General features: G+C 43.6%; 1 protein-coding gene across 5 annotated transcripts in view; it reads right to left on the reverse strand.

Moving 5' to 3' along the window:
• LOC119964578 (zinc finger FYVE domain-containing protein 9-like) overlaps positions 1 to 17,687 on the reverse strand; it is a 202,352-nt gene that overhangs the window by 102,525 nt on the left and 82,140 nt on the right. For all 5 annotated transcript variants that reach the window (XM_038794249.1, XM_038794247.1, XM_038794252.1 and 2 more), the window contains one exon: positions 14,019 to 14,134. In XM_038794249.1, the coding sequence (XP_038650177.1) occupies positions 14,019 to 14,088 (70 nt within the window). In that variant the 5' untranslated portion in view covers positions 14,089 to 14,134. The remainder of the gene's footprint in view (positions 1 to 14,018; positions 14,135 to 17,687) is intronic.

Below are 17,687 nucleotides of genomic sequence, written 5' to 3' on the forward strand. Positions count from 1 at the left end.
GGTAGTGTCCCACTCTTTAAGGTTCTCCTATCATGTACTTTGCCAGGTATTCTTTGGTCATCATCTTTTTCCTTCTGGTGGTGTCCATTCCATTGCCACTTTGGAAGAGCTTTCAGAGAGACAAAATGTATCCTGCCAGTCTCAGTTGTCTCTCCGTCCCGATGTACCGCAGTTGCTTCTGGCCAGTTCTCTGCAGAACTTCTTCTTGGTGATGTTGTCTCTCCAGGTGACGCCTTGAATCTTACATAGGCAATGCTGGTGAAATACATCCAACTCATATGACACCATTACTGTTCTCATCCATGTCTCGCTAACACAGATTGCAGTTGGCACTACTATGGACATAGAACATAGAACAGTACAGCACAGAACAGGCCCTTCGGCCCTCGATGTTGTGCCGAGCAACATGTTGTAGAATCGCAGCTTCATGGCCACACTGATGGTGTTGGATGCCCTGACCGTGGGGAGTTGCTTGTGCGGCCGTTAACCTCTACAAATTGCCTCCCAGAAGATATTGCTTCCTAGGTAGGTGAAGTAGTTGACATCTTCTATGCTCTGTTGCCTGAAGGTGATGGGTGGGCCCCGTTACCATCCAGCTGTCATGGTCTTGATATTCTTGCAGCTGATGCTTAGACCAACCTTAGCGTCTCCTTTTCTCTTTTTTTTTTAAATTTAGAATACCCAATTTTTTTTTTCCAATTAAGGGGTAATTTAGCATGGCCAATCCACCTAACCTGCACATCTTGGAGTTGTGGGGGTGAAACCCACGCAGACATGGGAAGAATGTGCAAACTCCACATGGACCGTGGCCCAGGGCCGGGATCAGACCCAGAGCACTGCCTCTCTCAAGACTGGTGGTCATGCTTTGGAGCTTCTTTTGCCAGCAAGGTGGTGTCATTTGCGAAATCCATGTCTGCCCAGCGATGGTGCTGCCATGGGATGCCAAAGTCTGCACCCACAATCGCTTTCTTCATGATGAAATTGATAACCAAGAGGAAAGGAATGATGTTGAAGGAGTCTGTGGTGTCAATGTTTGTCTTGAAGCAGCAGCTGGAGTCACAGTACAAGGCTTTGAAGGTGTTAATATATTGCTCCAGGATGTCATACTGTCTTGCAATGTACCCGAGTGACTGCCAATGGATGCTTCAAAAGTGTTCTTGAAATCAATTAAGTGCTAACAAATGGCTTCTGATACTGGAGGCTCTGCTCCTCGATCCCGAGTGCAAATCTTTGCTCGCAGTATGATTTGCTACTCCAGAAACCTGCCTGTTCTTCGCAAAGGGTACTGTCAACTTGTGCTTTTAATCAGTTGAGGAATACCATGCTAAAGACTTTGCTGGGTACTGATAGTAGTGTTATGTCCATCCAGTTGTTGCAGTCACTGAAGTTTCCTTTCTTTGGCAACTTGACAATTACTCTGTCCATGTGGAGTTTGCACATTCTCCCCGTGTCTGCGTGAGTTTCACCCCCATAACCCAAAAGATGTGCAAGATAGGTGGATTGGCCATGCTAAATTGTCCCTTAATTGGAAAAAATAATTGGGTACTCTAAATTTATTTTAAAACTTGACAATTACCCCGCCTCCAGTCGTCTGGGACATTCTCCGCCAGTTGTCTGGGACATCCTCCACAGCACAAATATTGTTGAACAAGTCTGTGAGGTCTGTAATGACAAGTGTTCCTGCCATGTTTCAATAGCTCTGCTGGTATCTCGTTGATCCCAGGTGCCTTGTTTTTCTTCAGGCACTGGGTGGTTCTTTGGATATTTGATCTGGCAATTTCTCCCAGGTTGACATTCAGCTGCCAACGTGCAGAGTTGTAGTCAAACTCTTAACGTAGACCTGGGGCTGGGTTGCTAAAGGATCTCCCGAAACTGGTCCATATACCTTGCCTCCGTTTCCTCATCTGTCCTTGCCCTTGATTGATACAGAGTGTCGCTTCTTGTGCCAGTCATTTCCTATAAAATCTGGTACAGCATCTTGGGAGTCATTCCGATTTGCTGCTTCTTGTGCTTCCTTGCCCTTTAATTTTACACATCCTTGTTTGTCTCTCCTGCAGCTCTTTTTCATGGTTTTATCCAATCTTGTGTACTTCTCATTATCTTCTCATCTTCGTTCAATGTTCTTTTTCTGGTCCCTCTTTCCACATTTGCTCAGTGATCCATTGTTCTTTGTTGGTCCCTCTCCTCCACCAGATGGTGACTTCTGCACTCTCTTTAATCCCTCTTTAGAAGATTGGTACTTTGAATCTGTTTTAGAGGATCAACTGGAAAGCATCTGCCATGTCCTCATGTTAACTCCATAGTCATTGCCTTCAGGTAGATCAATTAATTAATAATCTTTATTGACACAAGTAGGCTTATATTAACACTGCAATGAAGTCACGGTGAAAAGCCCCTAGTCACCACATTGCGATGTCTGTTTGTCAACACTGAGGGAGAATTCAGAATGTCCAAATTACCCAACAGCATGTATTTCTGGACTTGTGGGAGGAGGGAGTTCATTGATGAAGCAGTTGACTATGGTTGGGTTGAGCAGACTGCATTTTCACTGATAAAAACACAAATGCACTACCATCATAAGCTGGTTACGGTGGTGATCAGATCCTACATCTCAACACATGCAGACAATTTGTAGGGATGCCTCCATCTATTAATGTGTACATTGTCAATCTCATTGAGGGTGTTACCATCTGTAGACCTCCATGTCTTTCTGTACAGATTCTGGTGATTGAAGGCATTCCCAATGCTGAATCCATGGCTGTTGCAGAAGCATTGTAGAAGCTCATCAATTCCATTGAGAGTGCTTGCTGATCCATTGGGTCCGAGTGTACTGTTCAGTCTTCGTTGGTTGCCATCGAGCTTAGCATTGAGATCTCTGGTCAGTAGCTTTATATCAGAGTCGAGAACCTCATCTGTGTCCTGCAATTGGTGGTAGAATTAATCTTTTTCTTCCTCTATGTCTGTCTCTGTTGGTGTGTAAACTTGCACAAGTGACTTTGGCATGCCTTCTGTGGAATGTGGTGGCGATGATGCAATGGTTTCTGGCTTCCACCCCACTAATGCTCGTGTTAAGCATCTGTTGAGTGCTGTACAAGGTCAACTTCATGGAGGTGGTGTTCTTCTTGCCCAGAGTACAGGATCGTTGCACCCCCACTGTTGATTCGCCTTGGGTCAGTCCACCCCCATCTTGTTAATGCCAAAGATGTCAAGTTGATAGCTTCTCATTCCTTACAGCATCTGGGGCATCTCCCCACACAGAAAGATTGGGCTCATCAAGGATTGGAATTTCTTTCAGTTTCAACCAACCTATCATTCGTTCATCCTCGGATATGCCATTCTTTCCATGATTTGTACATACGTCTACTTCTTGCTGTTTCCATGACGGTGATGGTTTTTAACTCTGCAGAAGCCACTCCCAAGCCTGGTTGGAAAGGGAACAAAATTGGACATGGGGCTAGTACCTGTAAAAGCCCATCACCATGATTGAAACAGCAATAAGTAGCCAGACCAGCAAACTTCAGTCTTTATGAACAGGCATATTGATGGTGGCTGAAAGTTTAAACTGGCATTTTGGTACAATTGGGGTATAAAATTAGAACAGGGAGGTGTCAATGACGGAGATGGAGCATTGCAAACTGCCTCATGGAAAGCTCAAAGATTGAAAGATCAAAGGTGAAAACGTAGTAAAAGTACAAAAGAAAGGCAGCACTGTAGTTAGCACTGTTGCCCTGGTTCAATCCAGGCCCCGGGTCATTGTATGTGTGGAGTTTGTACATTCTCCCCGTGACTGCATGGGTCTCACCCTCACAACCCAAAAAAACTTTCAGGATAGGTGAACTGGCCAAGCTAAATTGCCCCCAAAAGCAAATTTTTTAATTTATTTTTTAAGTACAAAAGAATGGAGAAATCATACAGGCTGAAAAGACATTGTAGACACAGACAAAAGGAATGCCAGCAGCAAATGCATATCTGAAATTAAAGACAGTGAAACAAAGGTGAGAAACATAAACACAGTTCAACCTGTGGCCTAATGGAATGTCCACCAGTCTGTGTTCACTAGGCCATCTTCATGCATTTATGCCCCCTGTCCTATCCCCCTCCCCCCACTCCCCAAACCGCCCATAAAAACATCTTCCCCATCCTCTCTGCTTTTCAGAGGAATCTGTCCCTTAATGATAAAAGAGATTGAGACTTGTAATTATTTTGCACCTTTATATTAATCTTTATTATTGTCGCAAGTAGGCTTACATTAACACTGCAATCAAACTGCTGTGAAAATCCCTGAGTCGCCACACTCCGGTACCTGTTCGGGTACACCGAGGGAGAATTCAGAGTGTCCAATTCACCTAACAAGCACGTCTTTCGGGACTTTTGGGGGGGGGGGGGGGGGGGGGGGGGGGGGGGGAGAAACCGGAGCACCCGGAGGAAACCTACGCAGATACGGGGAGAACGTGCAGACTCCGCACGGACAGTGACCCAAGTGGGAATCGAACCTGGGACCCTGGCGCTGTGAAGCAACAGTGCTAACCACTATGCTACTGTGCCGCCACTTTATACCCACTGATGCATTTTTGAACTGAAAATGGCAGCCAATTCTGCATGGCAAGGTTTCATAAACAACAATATAATAAATGACCAGGTCATCTGTTTTCACTATTGTTGAGGAATAAAAATTAGCCAAGGCATGGGGAGAACCCCACTGCTCCACTTCAAATAGCAGAATCTTTAATATTTACCTAAAAGTGTCGATGGGGCCTGCTAATATTGCATTCGAGAGATTTTCCAACAGAAAAACACTCTGTTCTTGTTTTACACCTCCTTGCTTTGAGAGGACTTTTCTCTGCATCTTCCCATGCAACTATAAAAAACCCGTTGTATTTATCTATTCACCCAACCATTGCTCAGGGTTAAAACACCAATTTTGGTACACCAATTGAGATGTATCTTGTAGTTTTTTCTATCTATAATACTATATTTACTTCTCACAGAGTAGCCTCCTCTACATTCAGGAAATCCAACATAGAAAAGGAGATTGCATATTTTATTTGCTCTTTGGATGTGGACACACTTGCAAAACACTATGTATTGCCCTCTGGGCAACTATAAAAATAATCTTTTATTAGTGTCACAAGTCAGCTTATATCAACACTACTATGAAGGTACTGTGAAAATTGCCTAGTTGCCACACTCCTGTACCTGTTCGGGTACACTGAGGGAGAATTCAGAATGTCCAATTCATCTAACAAGCACATCTTTCAGGATTGTAGGAGGAAACTAGAGCATCCAGAGGAAACCCATGCAGACATGGGGAGAAGGTGCAGACTCTGCACAGACAGTGACCAAAGCCGAAAATTGAATCCGGGTCCCTGGCACTGTGAAGCAACAGTGCTAACCACTGTGCTAACTCAAGAAAGGCTAAACAATGAGAGAGATACATGTAAACCAGAGGAATGGCACATTCCCTTTCCTAAAGGATAGTAATAGACAGTATAAATATTTTATAGACGGGCACTTCGAAGAATTCAAGGCAACGAGGCAGAGTCAACATGGTTTTATGAAAGGGACATTGTGTTCAACCAATTTATCGGAGTTCTTTGAAAGAGCCACATGTGCTGTGGACAAAGGGGATCAGATGGATGTACTATACTAAATTTCCAGACGGTGCCACATCAAAGGTTATGGAGGAACATAAAAGCTCATGGTGTAGGGGCTAACATATTGACATGGATAGAGGATTGGCTAACTGGCTAGCTAACAGGAAACAATTAGAATAAATGCGTCTTTTTCTGGTTGGTGGGATGTAATGAGTGGTGTGCCGCAGGGATCAATTTTGGGGCCCAACGTTTTACAATTTATATAAATGACTTGGATGAAGGCACTGAAGATATGGTTGCTAAATTTACTGACGACTCAAAGACAGGTAAGAAGGTAGCTTGCAAAGTGGGCATAAGGAGGCTATGAAGGGACTTAGGTATGTTAAATCAGCAGGCAAATGGAGCATTATGGGGGGGGAAATATCCCACTTTGGCAGGAAGGATAAAAAAGAAAATGATCTAAATTGAGAGAGAACAGATTCAGAGGGATCTAGGTGTCCGAGTGCACCAATCACAAAAAACTAGTATCCAGGTACAGCAAGTATTTTGGAAAGCTAACTGAATGTTATACTTTATTATAAGGGAATTGATTCCTAACTGGGGAGGTTATGTTTCAGTTATATAGGGACTGAATTGAGACTACATCTGGTGCACAGTGTACAGTATTGGTCTCCTTATTTAAGGAAAGATTCAATACGTTAGAAGCAGTTCAAAGAAGGTTTACCAGATTAATACCAGGAATGGGTGTGTTGTCTTATGAGGAAAGATTGGACAATTAGGCTTGTATTCACTGGAGTTTAGAAGAGTAAGAGGCGACGATTGAAATATAGAAGGCTTTGAGGGATCTTGGCAGGATGGATGAGGAGAGGATGTTGCCTCTTGTGGGAGAATCTATAACTAAGTGTGACTGTTTTTTAAAAATGGGGGTTGCTCATTTCAGAGAGAGATAGGGAGATTTCTCAGAGGGTTGAGAGTCTTTGGAACTCGGATTCCCAACTGCCTGTTGTGGAAGAGAAGCATTGAATATTTTTAAGGCAGGGCTAGATAGATTCTTGATTAACAAGGAGGTGAAAGGTTATTGGGTAGACAGGAATGCAAGGTTGAGGTTACAATCAGATCAGAACCAAAGCAACTAAATACATACATAAATAAGATATCAGAAATGGGAATGCAGGGTTTGGTGAGAAGGAGGAACTGAAGGTGATCAATATCAGAGAAATGGTGTTGGGGAAATTGATGGTATTGAAGGCCGATAAATCTCCAGGGCCTGATAATCTACATCCCAGGGTAGTGAAGGAGGTGGCTCTAGAAATAGTTGATGCATTGGATCTTCCAGAATTCTATAGTGGTGATCATCTTCCAGGATTCTATAGAGTACAGAACAGTTCATGCAGATTGGAGGGTGGCTAATATAACTCCACTATTTAAAAAGGGAGGTTGAGAGAAAGCAGGGAAATATAGACCAATAAGCCTGACATCAGTAGTGGGGAAAATTCTAGAATCCATTATCAAAGATTTTATAGCAGAGCAGGATCGGAAGGAGTCAGCATGGATTTATGAAGGGGAAATCATGCTTGACAAATCTACTGGAATTCTTCCGAGGATGTAACTAGTAGAATTGATGAAGGGAAGCCAGTGGGCATGGTGTATTTGGACTTTCAGAAGGCTTATGACAAAGTCGCGCATAAAACATTAGCGTGTAAAATTAAAGCGCATGGGATTGGGGGTCGTGTATTGAGATGGCTAGAAAGTTGGCTGGCAGGCAGGAAACAAAGAGTAGGAATTAACAGGTCCATTTCAAATTGGCAGGCAGTGACTACTGGGGTACCATAGGGATCGATGCTCGGACCCCAGCTATTCACAATATACATTACTGATTTATATGAGGGAGTAAAATGTCATATCTCCAAATTTGCAGATGACACCAAGTTGGGTGGGAGGGTGAGCTGTGAGGAAGATGCAGAGATCCTTCAGTGTGATTTGGACAAGTTGAGTGAGTGGGCAAATGAATGCCAGATGCAGTATAATTTGGATAAATGAGAGGTTATCTACTTTGGTAGCAAATACAAGGAGGTAGACTATTATCTGAATGCCCATAAATTAGGAGAGCGGAACTTGCAACGAGACCTGGGTGTCCTCATACACCAGTCACTGAAGGCAAGCATGCAGGTGCAGCAGGCAGTAAAGGCGGCAAATGGTATGCTGGCCTTCATTGTGAGAGGATGCGAGTATAGAAGCAGGGATGTGTTGCTGCAGTTATACAGGGCCTTGGTGAGGCCACACCTGGAATATTGTGTGCACCTGAGGAAGGATATTCGAGCTATAGTCGGAGTGCAGCGAAGGTTTACCAGACTGATTCGTGGGATGACAGGACTGACATACAAGGAGAGATTGAATCGGTTAGGATTGTATTCGCTGGAATTCAGAAGAATAAAAGGGGGATCTCATAGAAACCTACAAAATTCTAACAGAACGGAACAGGATAGATGCAGGAAGGATGTTCCCAATGGTGGGTGTGTCCAGAACCAGGGGGCACAGTCTGAGGATACGGGGTAGATCATTTAGGACAGAAATGAGGAGAAATTTCTTCACCCAGAGAGTGGCGAGTCAGTGGAATTCGTTATCACAGTAAGTAGTTGAATCCAAAACAGTGTGTGGTTTCAAGAAACAGTTAAATATAGCACTTTGGGCGAAGAGGATCAAAGGATAAGGGGGAAAGCAGGATTCGGCTATTGAGTTGGATGATCTGCCACAATCATAATGAATGGCGGAGCGGGCTTGAAGGCCCGAATGGCCTCCTCCTGCTCCTATTTTTGTCTGTTTCTATCAGCCATGATTTATTGAATGGTGGAGCAGATTCGTGGGGCTGAGTAGTCGACTCCTGTTCCTAATTCGTATGTTCATATTTTGAAACTGATAGAGAGAATGAATGAAGGTCATTAAGAACAGGTTGGTTGGATTGTGAGTCTGAGTACTGATGGAATACCAGACAAGATACAGTAAAGCTCTAAAATCTTGAAGTGGGTGAATGGTACGGTTTCGGAAGCTGGCATGGAGACCTCTGGAATAACCTTCTCTGTGACATCTTTAAGGTTTTTATATCTTCCCTGAAGATTAGGTAGCTAGAATTGTCTAAGATACTCCAGCCTAACGGAGGCCTAACTGGGAGGGAAACAATGCAAGGCTCTGGGGGAAAGGATAGGAGAGTGGAACTAATTGGTAGCTCTTTCAAATATCCAAACTAGAATGATGAGCTAAATGGCCTACTTCTATGTTGTAACATTCTTTGCTTCTGTTATACAGTCACTCTGAATTTTAATTCGCAGAACGTCTGCCCTGTGCAATGTTATTTTTCATACAGCAAAGCTATGCAGGTGCGCCATTTCAGAATATTTCAGTAATTTTTCTTTCTTTATTCTTTCATGAGACAAGGGCATTTCTGGCAAGGCCAACGCAAGACCACCCTCTAACTGCCCTCGAAATGACTGGCTTGCCGGGCCATTTCAGAAAGCAGTTAAGAGTCAACCGCATTGCTGGAGTTCTGGAGTCACATGTAGACCAGACCAGGTAAGGATGGCATATTTTGTTCCCTAAATAAACCAGGTCATTTTTTTTAAATAAAGAAAATCAATGATAGCTCAGATTAGCGGTATATTCCAGATTTATTAATGGCATTCAAATTCAATCAGTAGCTGTGGTGGAACTTGAACACATGCCCATGACATAATGACTACACTTTCATTTCCCTTGTTCTGTATATTCCGACATCATGTAACGTCCACACCACAACATCTGGCTCATAACACTCGGCACACAAATGGGAAACAAATGTAGAATTCTGAGTTGCAGAGGGATGTAGTTGCACTCGTGCACGAGTCAAAAAACATTAGTATGCAGGTACAGCATGTAATCAAGAAGGCTAATGGAATGTTGTCATTTATTATGAGAGGAATTGAACACAAAAGTAAAGATGTTATGCTTCAGTTATTCAGGTCATCGGTGAGACTGCATCTGGAATACTGCGTACAGTTTTGGTCTTCTTTATGCCGTTGACGGCATTTCAGAGAAGGTTTACTAGACTGATACCTGGAATGAGCAACTTGTCTTATGGGAATAGGTCAGACAGGCTGGGCTAATTTCCACTGGAGTTTAAAAGAGTGACTTGATTGAAGTATACACGATCGTTAATGGTCTTGACAAGGTGGACAGGATCCTCTTGTGGGCGAGTTCAGAACTAGGGGGCAGCGTTTTTAAATTAGGTTTCACCCTTTTAGGACAGAGGTGAGGAGAATTTATTTTTTGAGGGCTGTGCGACTTTGGAACTTTCTACCCTAGAAGCAATAGAAGCAGGGTCACTGAATATTTTAAGGCAGATAGATTCTTGTTAGGCAAAGGAATCAACGGTTAAATCGGGGTTAGGTGGGGATGCAGAACTAGAAACAAACAAATCAGCCACAATTATTGAAGCCTACTTGTGACAATCAGTGATTATCACAACCTCTGTGCCCATTCTTTTCCAGCAGTAGCAGTTGGTATGATTCTGCTATTGCCATCAACACCTCCGCTAGACACATGGTCTGTTTCTTTACTTGAGCCATTACCATTTCCTCTCGTCTTGCATCATCCCCTTTCTCATTTAATCTCTCCTTCCTTCCACTTTATTAGAGATCTTTCTCTTTTTTTCTTCCTGATCTCCCCTTTCGTCGTCTCTGTACCTGATTAAGCCTGTTATATCTCTAATAGTTTCAGTTGTTGCATTCATAACCTTGTTCCCTTCGCCACAAACTCAAATGATACAAGTGCAACCAAACTTTAGCACGCTTAATCCAAAAGCACAAACTGAGTTATGTGCTGTAGTTAAACGTACACAAGTATAGAAAATGTACTATACTGCAATTTTTGTTTGCATCAAGGTTAAAATTTCCAAAATACCGAATCTGACAGTACTAATAAAACATGTACAATTGTACAAGCACCAACAGATACAAATTGGACAGTACACGTTCAAACAGGAATGACCATACAGAATAATTCCTTTAAAAGAAAATTTGAATTTAAAGAAGGTGGCACAATACAAATGTTTCACCTCAGAGCTCTGCTCGGATTTGTCACTGCTACTTGCCTGAAACTTTTCAATTTCACTGCAAACAGTTATCAAAATACCACAGTTTATCTGATCCATAGATCTGTCCAGCAATCTGCCCAAACTGAGATTTTAAGTTCACCAATCAAATTCCTCTTACACGTCATTAAACTACATTCATATTACACAAATCTGGTGCCAACTCCAATCTAATTGTAAATCACAATTGATAATAAACAACGCTTTTTCCATCTTGCCAATAATGTAACCTTAATGGAATGCAAAGTGTTAACTCGAGTAGGCAATTCCCGAAGCTACATATTTCATGCTTGATTGGAACTACAATCAGAGTAGAATTAATATAACTGATACAAGCCTGAAGTTCCTTTTGCTTTTGTTTATATTCCTCTGACAATTCCTTCACTTTCTTGCTAAACCCTTTTATCGAAGGGCACTTGTAATTACTTCTGTTAGTTTCTTGGGGAATTGAACAAATACAAGCAAATACATCAGCAAAGCAGGATTCCCCAATTCTAATTTGCTGCATTTCCAAGTGAGGTAGTATGGAGCAGGTTTGAAAAAAGTGAATATTTGAAAGCAGAAAATTAATACCCATGAAAGAGCACACACCTGTGACATCCACTGGTAGACAAAAAAATGTACTAAAAGGCAAAGTAACCATAGTCACCAATGAGATGAGATATTAAGCAAAAAAAAAAGACTTCCATAAGTGCAAGGAAAAGTGGAAATCATGCAGACTGAAAGAGCTAATAGTAAAAATTTTAATTAAAAAAAAATCAAGATCAGAGTGGTGAAGGGGCGTGCAGGTCCTTTAAAAACATATGCAGGTGTGGTTATATTGAAAAATAAATAGAAAATGTTTTCAATGAGTGATTTGCATCCATTATTACAGCAGAGGGCGATAAAATGAAAGCAGGGGAACTTATAAAAGTTTTGGGGAGGATCTTATGTGGTTTACTACAAATTTTTAAAAAGGCAAGGAAACTGGGCAGCATGGTGGCCCTGCTGCCTACGGCGCTGAGGACCCGGGTTCAAATCCCGGCCCTGGGTCACTTTCTGTGTGGAGTTTGCACATTCTCCCCATCTGCGTGGGTTTCACCCCCTCAACCCAAAGATGTGCAGGGTCGGTGGATTCGCCATGCTAAACTGCCCCTTAATTGGAAAAAATTAATTGGGTACTCCAAAAAAAAATTTTTAATGGGCAAGGAAAAATTTAATGAAAAGTAATGGGTTTAGACAAAGGTCCAGGACCTGTAGGTTTCCATTCAGGGTGCTTGAGGAGGAGACATAGTAAATGCATTAGTTGTAATTTTCCCATAGTTTCCAGATCCAGGAATTCTGCCCCTGGATTAGAAAGTTAAAAAACTGCAGCCGTCACCATTATTTAAGCATGGAGGGCGAAATTATGCAATTTTACCAACTGTGGGAAAGTTGCCAACTTATTAGGAAAGTCTGCATGGACTTATGATTAAAGTAGAGACCCTGGTAACATTCAATAATAGGTTAAATAGGTGTTTAAGGAATGCAGCGATAGGACAGGCAATGAGATTTGGATGACAGTTTCTGCAGAAGCTAAACACCAACTCAGACTAGTTGCACAAATTGGCTGGTTTTGGTATGTAGTTTTTATGGATTGCTTGGCACAACCAATGCAAATTTTCTCCTTGCTGGTATTTGCTCTTTTGCGCAAAGCTATCTTTCAGGAATTGGGAAAACCATTATAGGTTCATGGATTCAGAGACATTTAAAGCACAAAAGGAGGCCCTGAGCCTACCATGTTCACTGGTCAACAAACATCTAACTACACAAATCCCATTTTCCAGTGCTTGGTCTATAGCCCTGGCAATTACAGCAGTGCTAGTGAATATCTAAATATTTAAATGCCACGAGAGTTTCTGACTCAACCACCCTTTCAGGCCATGAGTCCCAGATTCCCATCCAAGTGAAAAGGTTTCTCCTCAACTGCCCTTTTAGCTTTCTACCTATTAAGTGTATGCCCTTGGTTATTGGCCCCTCTACTAATCGAAACAGAGTCTTCCTAATCCACCCTATATCTGGTCCTCGTAAAAATATCAATGTATATTGTTACTAATGGAGCATCAACTAGCATGAATGGAGTGAATAAACTCCTGAAAAAAAATCTACATTTTAAAATAACGCCAAAATAAAACTGCAAAGCAGACTTGTGAAGTAACAAAAAAAAATTGATCATCACTTAGAAGAACATCCTGGTGCAAAATGTGAATACTCAAGTCCCAGATCAAGAGTCCCAAACACAAAAGCTGGCTTCTTTCACTGCACAAGAATAGAGCACAATGAGAGACATTAACCTGTGAATGCACACCGGGGAAAAAAAACTGTCAATGCACACCGGGGAAAAAAACATCTTAAAAGGGAGATCATTCTTTGACATGGTTTCCCTAAAACGTAGGCTACTTTTGGTTCTACTTCAGTGACGTGTGGAGGACAGTGAACAAATTAAATATGAATTGACCCACCTGTCACTAGGTCAAAATCCTGGAACTCCCTCCCCAACAGTACTGTGGGTGTACCTATATCACATGTACTGCAGCAGTTTGTGGCAGTAGCTCACCAACATCTTCCCAAGGGCAATTAATAATGGGCAATAAATGCTGGCCTAACCAGCAACACCTACATTCCACAAAATAATTTTAAAAATACAACTTTTCTATTTACTGAGAAACTGCCATTTTGGAGAACTGAAAAGGCTGTTGGATGACAACTATTATATTACTTACTGCCTACAATATGGGTGTCAAAACATGCTCCTTTTACTGGCCACTTAAGGAGTCTGTGGACCACAAGTGAAACACCGAGAACCCATTTAATTTCTTTAATGTTCATATCATTCTATGCTTACATTACCATCCACTTCCACCTCAGGTGATACATTTCTCTCATATTCCCCTTCCTCCCTCCCACCAGTTCATGTTGGCACGTTGACCGCACTGGTACTATTTCCCCAATGAGTGACTGAATACTGACACATACCATGGTCAGGATTCTCTATAGAATAGAAATGATTTCTACATTGTGCATCAACATTTAATCCTTGGAGCAGTAGGAGGTAGTTACTGGAATAGTTGCTACGGCATGGTGAGATGAGTCCAAGATGCACTAACAATCTTGAAATGAGGGGACAGTGATGCTGCACATATGTAAGCCAGGTTGATTGAGCTCACCGATTCAGATCGGACCACAAACTGCAGAATCCCACTCCTCACAGTCTTCAAGGGCAGATTTATTTTCTTCCAGAATAAAAATGAAACATCAATACACATCTAAAGAAATAAACTTACCTTCATTCTGTTCAAATTCATCCAACACCTTGTCCAGGTTAAATGCTTCAGCCTGGAAATAGTTCTCCATTTGTTAATATTCACTATCCTGCACAATGCCCTCAGTCTGCCTGAACCTGTTAAAACATAAAAAGAAACACCAACCCATCATCAGTCCTTTATCACTTCCTGTTCATTTATGACTCGAGTTGATCTAACCTGCTATTTCACACCGGCATTCACTCCTGGGGCTTCCCATTAAACAATAATTACATACAAATTAGGAGCAGGAGTATGTCACTCATGTCCTCAAACCTGCTCAGTCATTGAATAAGATCAAGGCGGATCTGACTGCAACTTCAACTCCACAGTCACACCTACCCACAATTGCCTTTGGTCCCCTTGCTTATCAAGAATCCGTCTAACACTGCCTTTAAAATATTCAAAGATTCTGCTTTCACCACCTTTTGAGTTCCAAAGAGTCAAGCCTCAAGAGAAAACAAAATTATTCTCATCTCGGTGTTAGATTGGTGGGTGATCCCTTATTTTTTAAACAGTGATCCCTAGTCCTAGATTGCCCCACAAGACGGCTTCCAGTGGCAACAAGTAGGAGGAGGTCGCACTAAGGGTAACTCCAGCTACAGTCCTTGTGTTTTGACCCTTTTCATCCGGTTTCCAGGGAGAAGGTGTGTGCAACTTCGTTCCAGTTGAGACGTGATTATTAAAGGATGCACAAAAACCAAGGAAAGAATGCTGAAGGAAAGGAGTGAACGCTAGCCTGCCAGCAGAGTCGACTACAGTTCATTGGGAGGGAAGTAGGCGTGAAAAAGCTCGCAGGGTGGGGTCGTGCCCATTACAGTAGATAGTGATGGGGGCTGAATTTGAACGCCAATTCAACAAACATTTCAAACAAGGGAGGGAGATGATGGAGTCTATGAAGCAATGGTAGACAACAGACAGGCTCTGATAAAGGAGACTTTTGGAAGGATGTCAGAAACGGTGAGGGAGCACGGTGAGGTGTTGAAGCGGGTGGAGGAAACACTACCGGGGAATAGCGACCAGCTCGCCTCGCTGGAACCCGCGCTGCAGACGGTGGAGGATAGAAATAAGGGCCTGAGAACGAAGGTCGAGGATCTTGAGAGTAGGTCGCAACGACAGAACCTAGGATCGTGGGGCTGCCTGAGGTCGCCGGAGTATTTTTCGACGATACTCACAAAGCTGCTGGGGGAGGAGGACAATGTCCCCCTTTCAAGTTGCCCACCAGTTGCCACCAAGAGAAATGAGAGTCTGTTTTCACCGCTATCAGAGAAGAGGAGAAGGCCCTAAGATAGGCCACGCAGAATCGAGAGATGAGATGGGATGGCAGCGGTTTTCGAATACACTTGGATATTACGATGGAGTTGGCGAAAAGGCTTGCGGTCTTTAACAGGGCGAAGTCAGCGCTTTATAAGAGTGGAGTGCACTTTGGAGTAGTCCACCCAGCGAGGCTGAGGGTCACGCATAACACAAGGGATAATTTATTTGAGACTGCAGAGGAGGAGGTGTTTGTGACGGCTGAAGGACTGGTCTGAACAGAGATTGGAACCGGAACTTGGTTGGTTAAGGGACACTGTTGTAACAGGATGTGTATTGTCTTTTGTTTCATTTTTTTGGTGCCCTCTATTTCCTTTGTACAGTTAAATTCAAATAAAGTTTGGGGTTTGCTCTTTGTTTTGGTTGCTTCTCTCCTCTTCTTGATTTTTAATGGGTTGATGAGGGCATATGAATGCGGGGAGGGGAGTAGGGGGCGGGGTAGTTTCGATACTCGAAGTGGATGGTTTGGGCGTGGGGGCTACCTGGCTAGCAAACTGCACTTGGCTAGTGAATGGAGCGAGTGCGAGGGAGGTTTGCGGCCTGCTGTACTTGTTGAGGCAGGCTTCGGTGTGCCTAGGAGGTGTGAATAGAGGGGGGATGGGGATAATGGAGTGAAGTGCTGTGCGGGTCTTCTGGGATAGTGGGGAGGTAGTTGGCTGAGGGTGACTAGGGATTGTTCTTTGCCCATCCGTTGGGTGATGTTGTGTGCCATCTTGGGTGGGCTCTGGTTTTCGGAATTTGGTGAGCTTGACAGTTGAAATGGCCGATTTGGGGGGGGGGGGGGGGGGGGGAGGGGGGGGGAGAGAGAGAGAGAGCGAGAGCGAGAGCGAGAGCGAGAGCGAGAGCGAGAGCGAGAGCGAGAGCGAGAGCGAGAGCGAGAGCGAGAGCGAGAGCGAGAGCGAGAGCGAGAGCGAGAGCGAGAGCGAGAGCGAGAGCGAGAGAGAGAGAGAGAGAGAGGTTTTGCGCACCTGAAGAGCTTAAGGGCCAACGTGGCTCTGTTGCAGGAGACCAACTTGCGAGTGAAGGACTGGGTAAGGCTTCGTAAAGGTTGGGTAAGCCAGATGTTCCAGTCGAGCTTTGATAGTAGGGCCTGGGGGTAGCAATACTGATTAACAAGAGAGGTAGTTAGGTAGCACATGCAGACGGTGCTGGCAGATCGGGGGGGTAGATATGTCTTAGTTACAGGGTGGGTCAGTGGTTTTGGCTAACGTATATGCCCTTGGAATAATGTAGCTTTTAGGGGGGGGGGGGGGGGGGAAGCGAAGATGCCAGTGGCGTTAATGAGGAAGGTGGGGGAGCCTATCAGTGTCGGTTTTTGCACCCAGGGGGCAGAGAATTTTCCTTCTTTTCACCGGTTCATGTGTATTCTCGCAGATTGATTTCTTTAGAATAGGGAGGTCTCAGTTACCAGGGGATAATATTCTGCAATTGTTATCTCGGACCATGCTCTGCATTTGGTGGATGTTTTGAAGAGGGGCGTCAACTCAACGGCCGGCATGGAGTTTAGGTGTGGGGCTTTTAGCGGATCTGGGATTGCACATCAAAACTGCAAGTGATTGATGAATATCTGGGGCTCAATAAGAAGGGGAGGTCTTGACTTAGTTATGGGAGGCCTTGAAAGCAGTGGAGAGGAGAGATAATCTCACATAAGGCGCAGGTCAACAGGGAAGAATGCCATCAACTGGTAGATTAAATTTGAGGTGGACGACAAGTATTCGGATGACCCTAACCCAGAGTTTTGACCAGTAAGAAGAAACTGCAGACGTAGCTTGATCTTTGGGTTTGGGATAGGGGAGGTGGACTGGTGCCCGCACCGGATAAGGGTGAATGAGGCGTTTGAGGCATTTTACAAAAAGTTGTATAGGTCGGAGCCACCTGGAGATGAGTCAGATACGGCAGGGTTTTTGGAGGGATTGGAATTTCCCACAGTGCAGGAGGAAAATAAGGTGGGATTAGAGGAGCCATTGGGAGTTGAAGAGGTTCGGTTGGCTATAGGGAGAATGCAGATGAACAAGGCACCAGGGCCGGATGGTTTCCCGGTGGAATTTTACAAAAGGTTTGCAGACCGGCTGGTACCATTGTTGGTACAGATTTTGAAGATTCAGTAACATGAGGGTCGTTCCTGGAGATGATGATGCAGGCATCCACCTCACTCCAATTAAAGAAAGATAAGGATCCAGTGGAGTGCAGGTCATGAAAGTGGAGAAAAGTGATGTTTTTCTGTTCACTCCGCCAAGGAAGGAGCTAATCTGGAGGTGTTGCGTTTCCGGTTAATAGGCACTCACTTTGATATTTTGGGGTGCAGGTGGCTCGGGATTGGGTCCGGCTTCTAAATTA

Source organism: Scyliorhinus canicula, chromosome 4 (assembly GCF_902713615.1).
Source record: "Scyliorhinus canicula chromosome 4, sScyCan1.1, whole genome shotgun sequence".
Classification (NCBI taxonomy): Eukaryota; Metazoa; Chordata; class Chondrichthyes; order Carcharhiniformes; family Scyliorhinidae; genus Scyliorhinus; species Scyliorhinus canicula.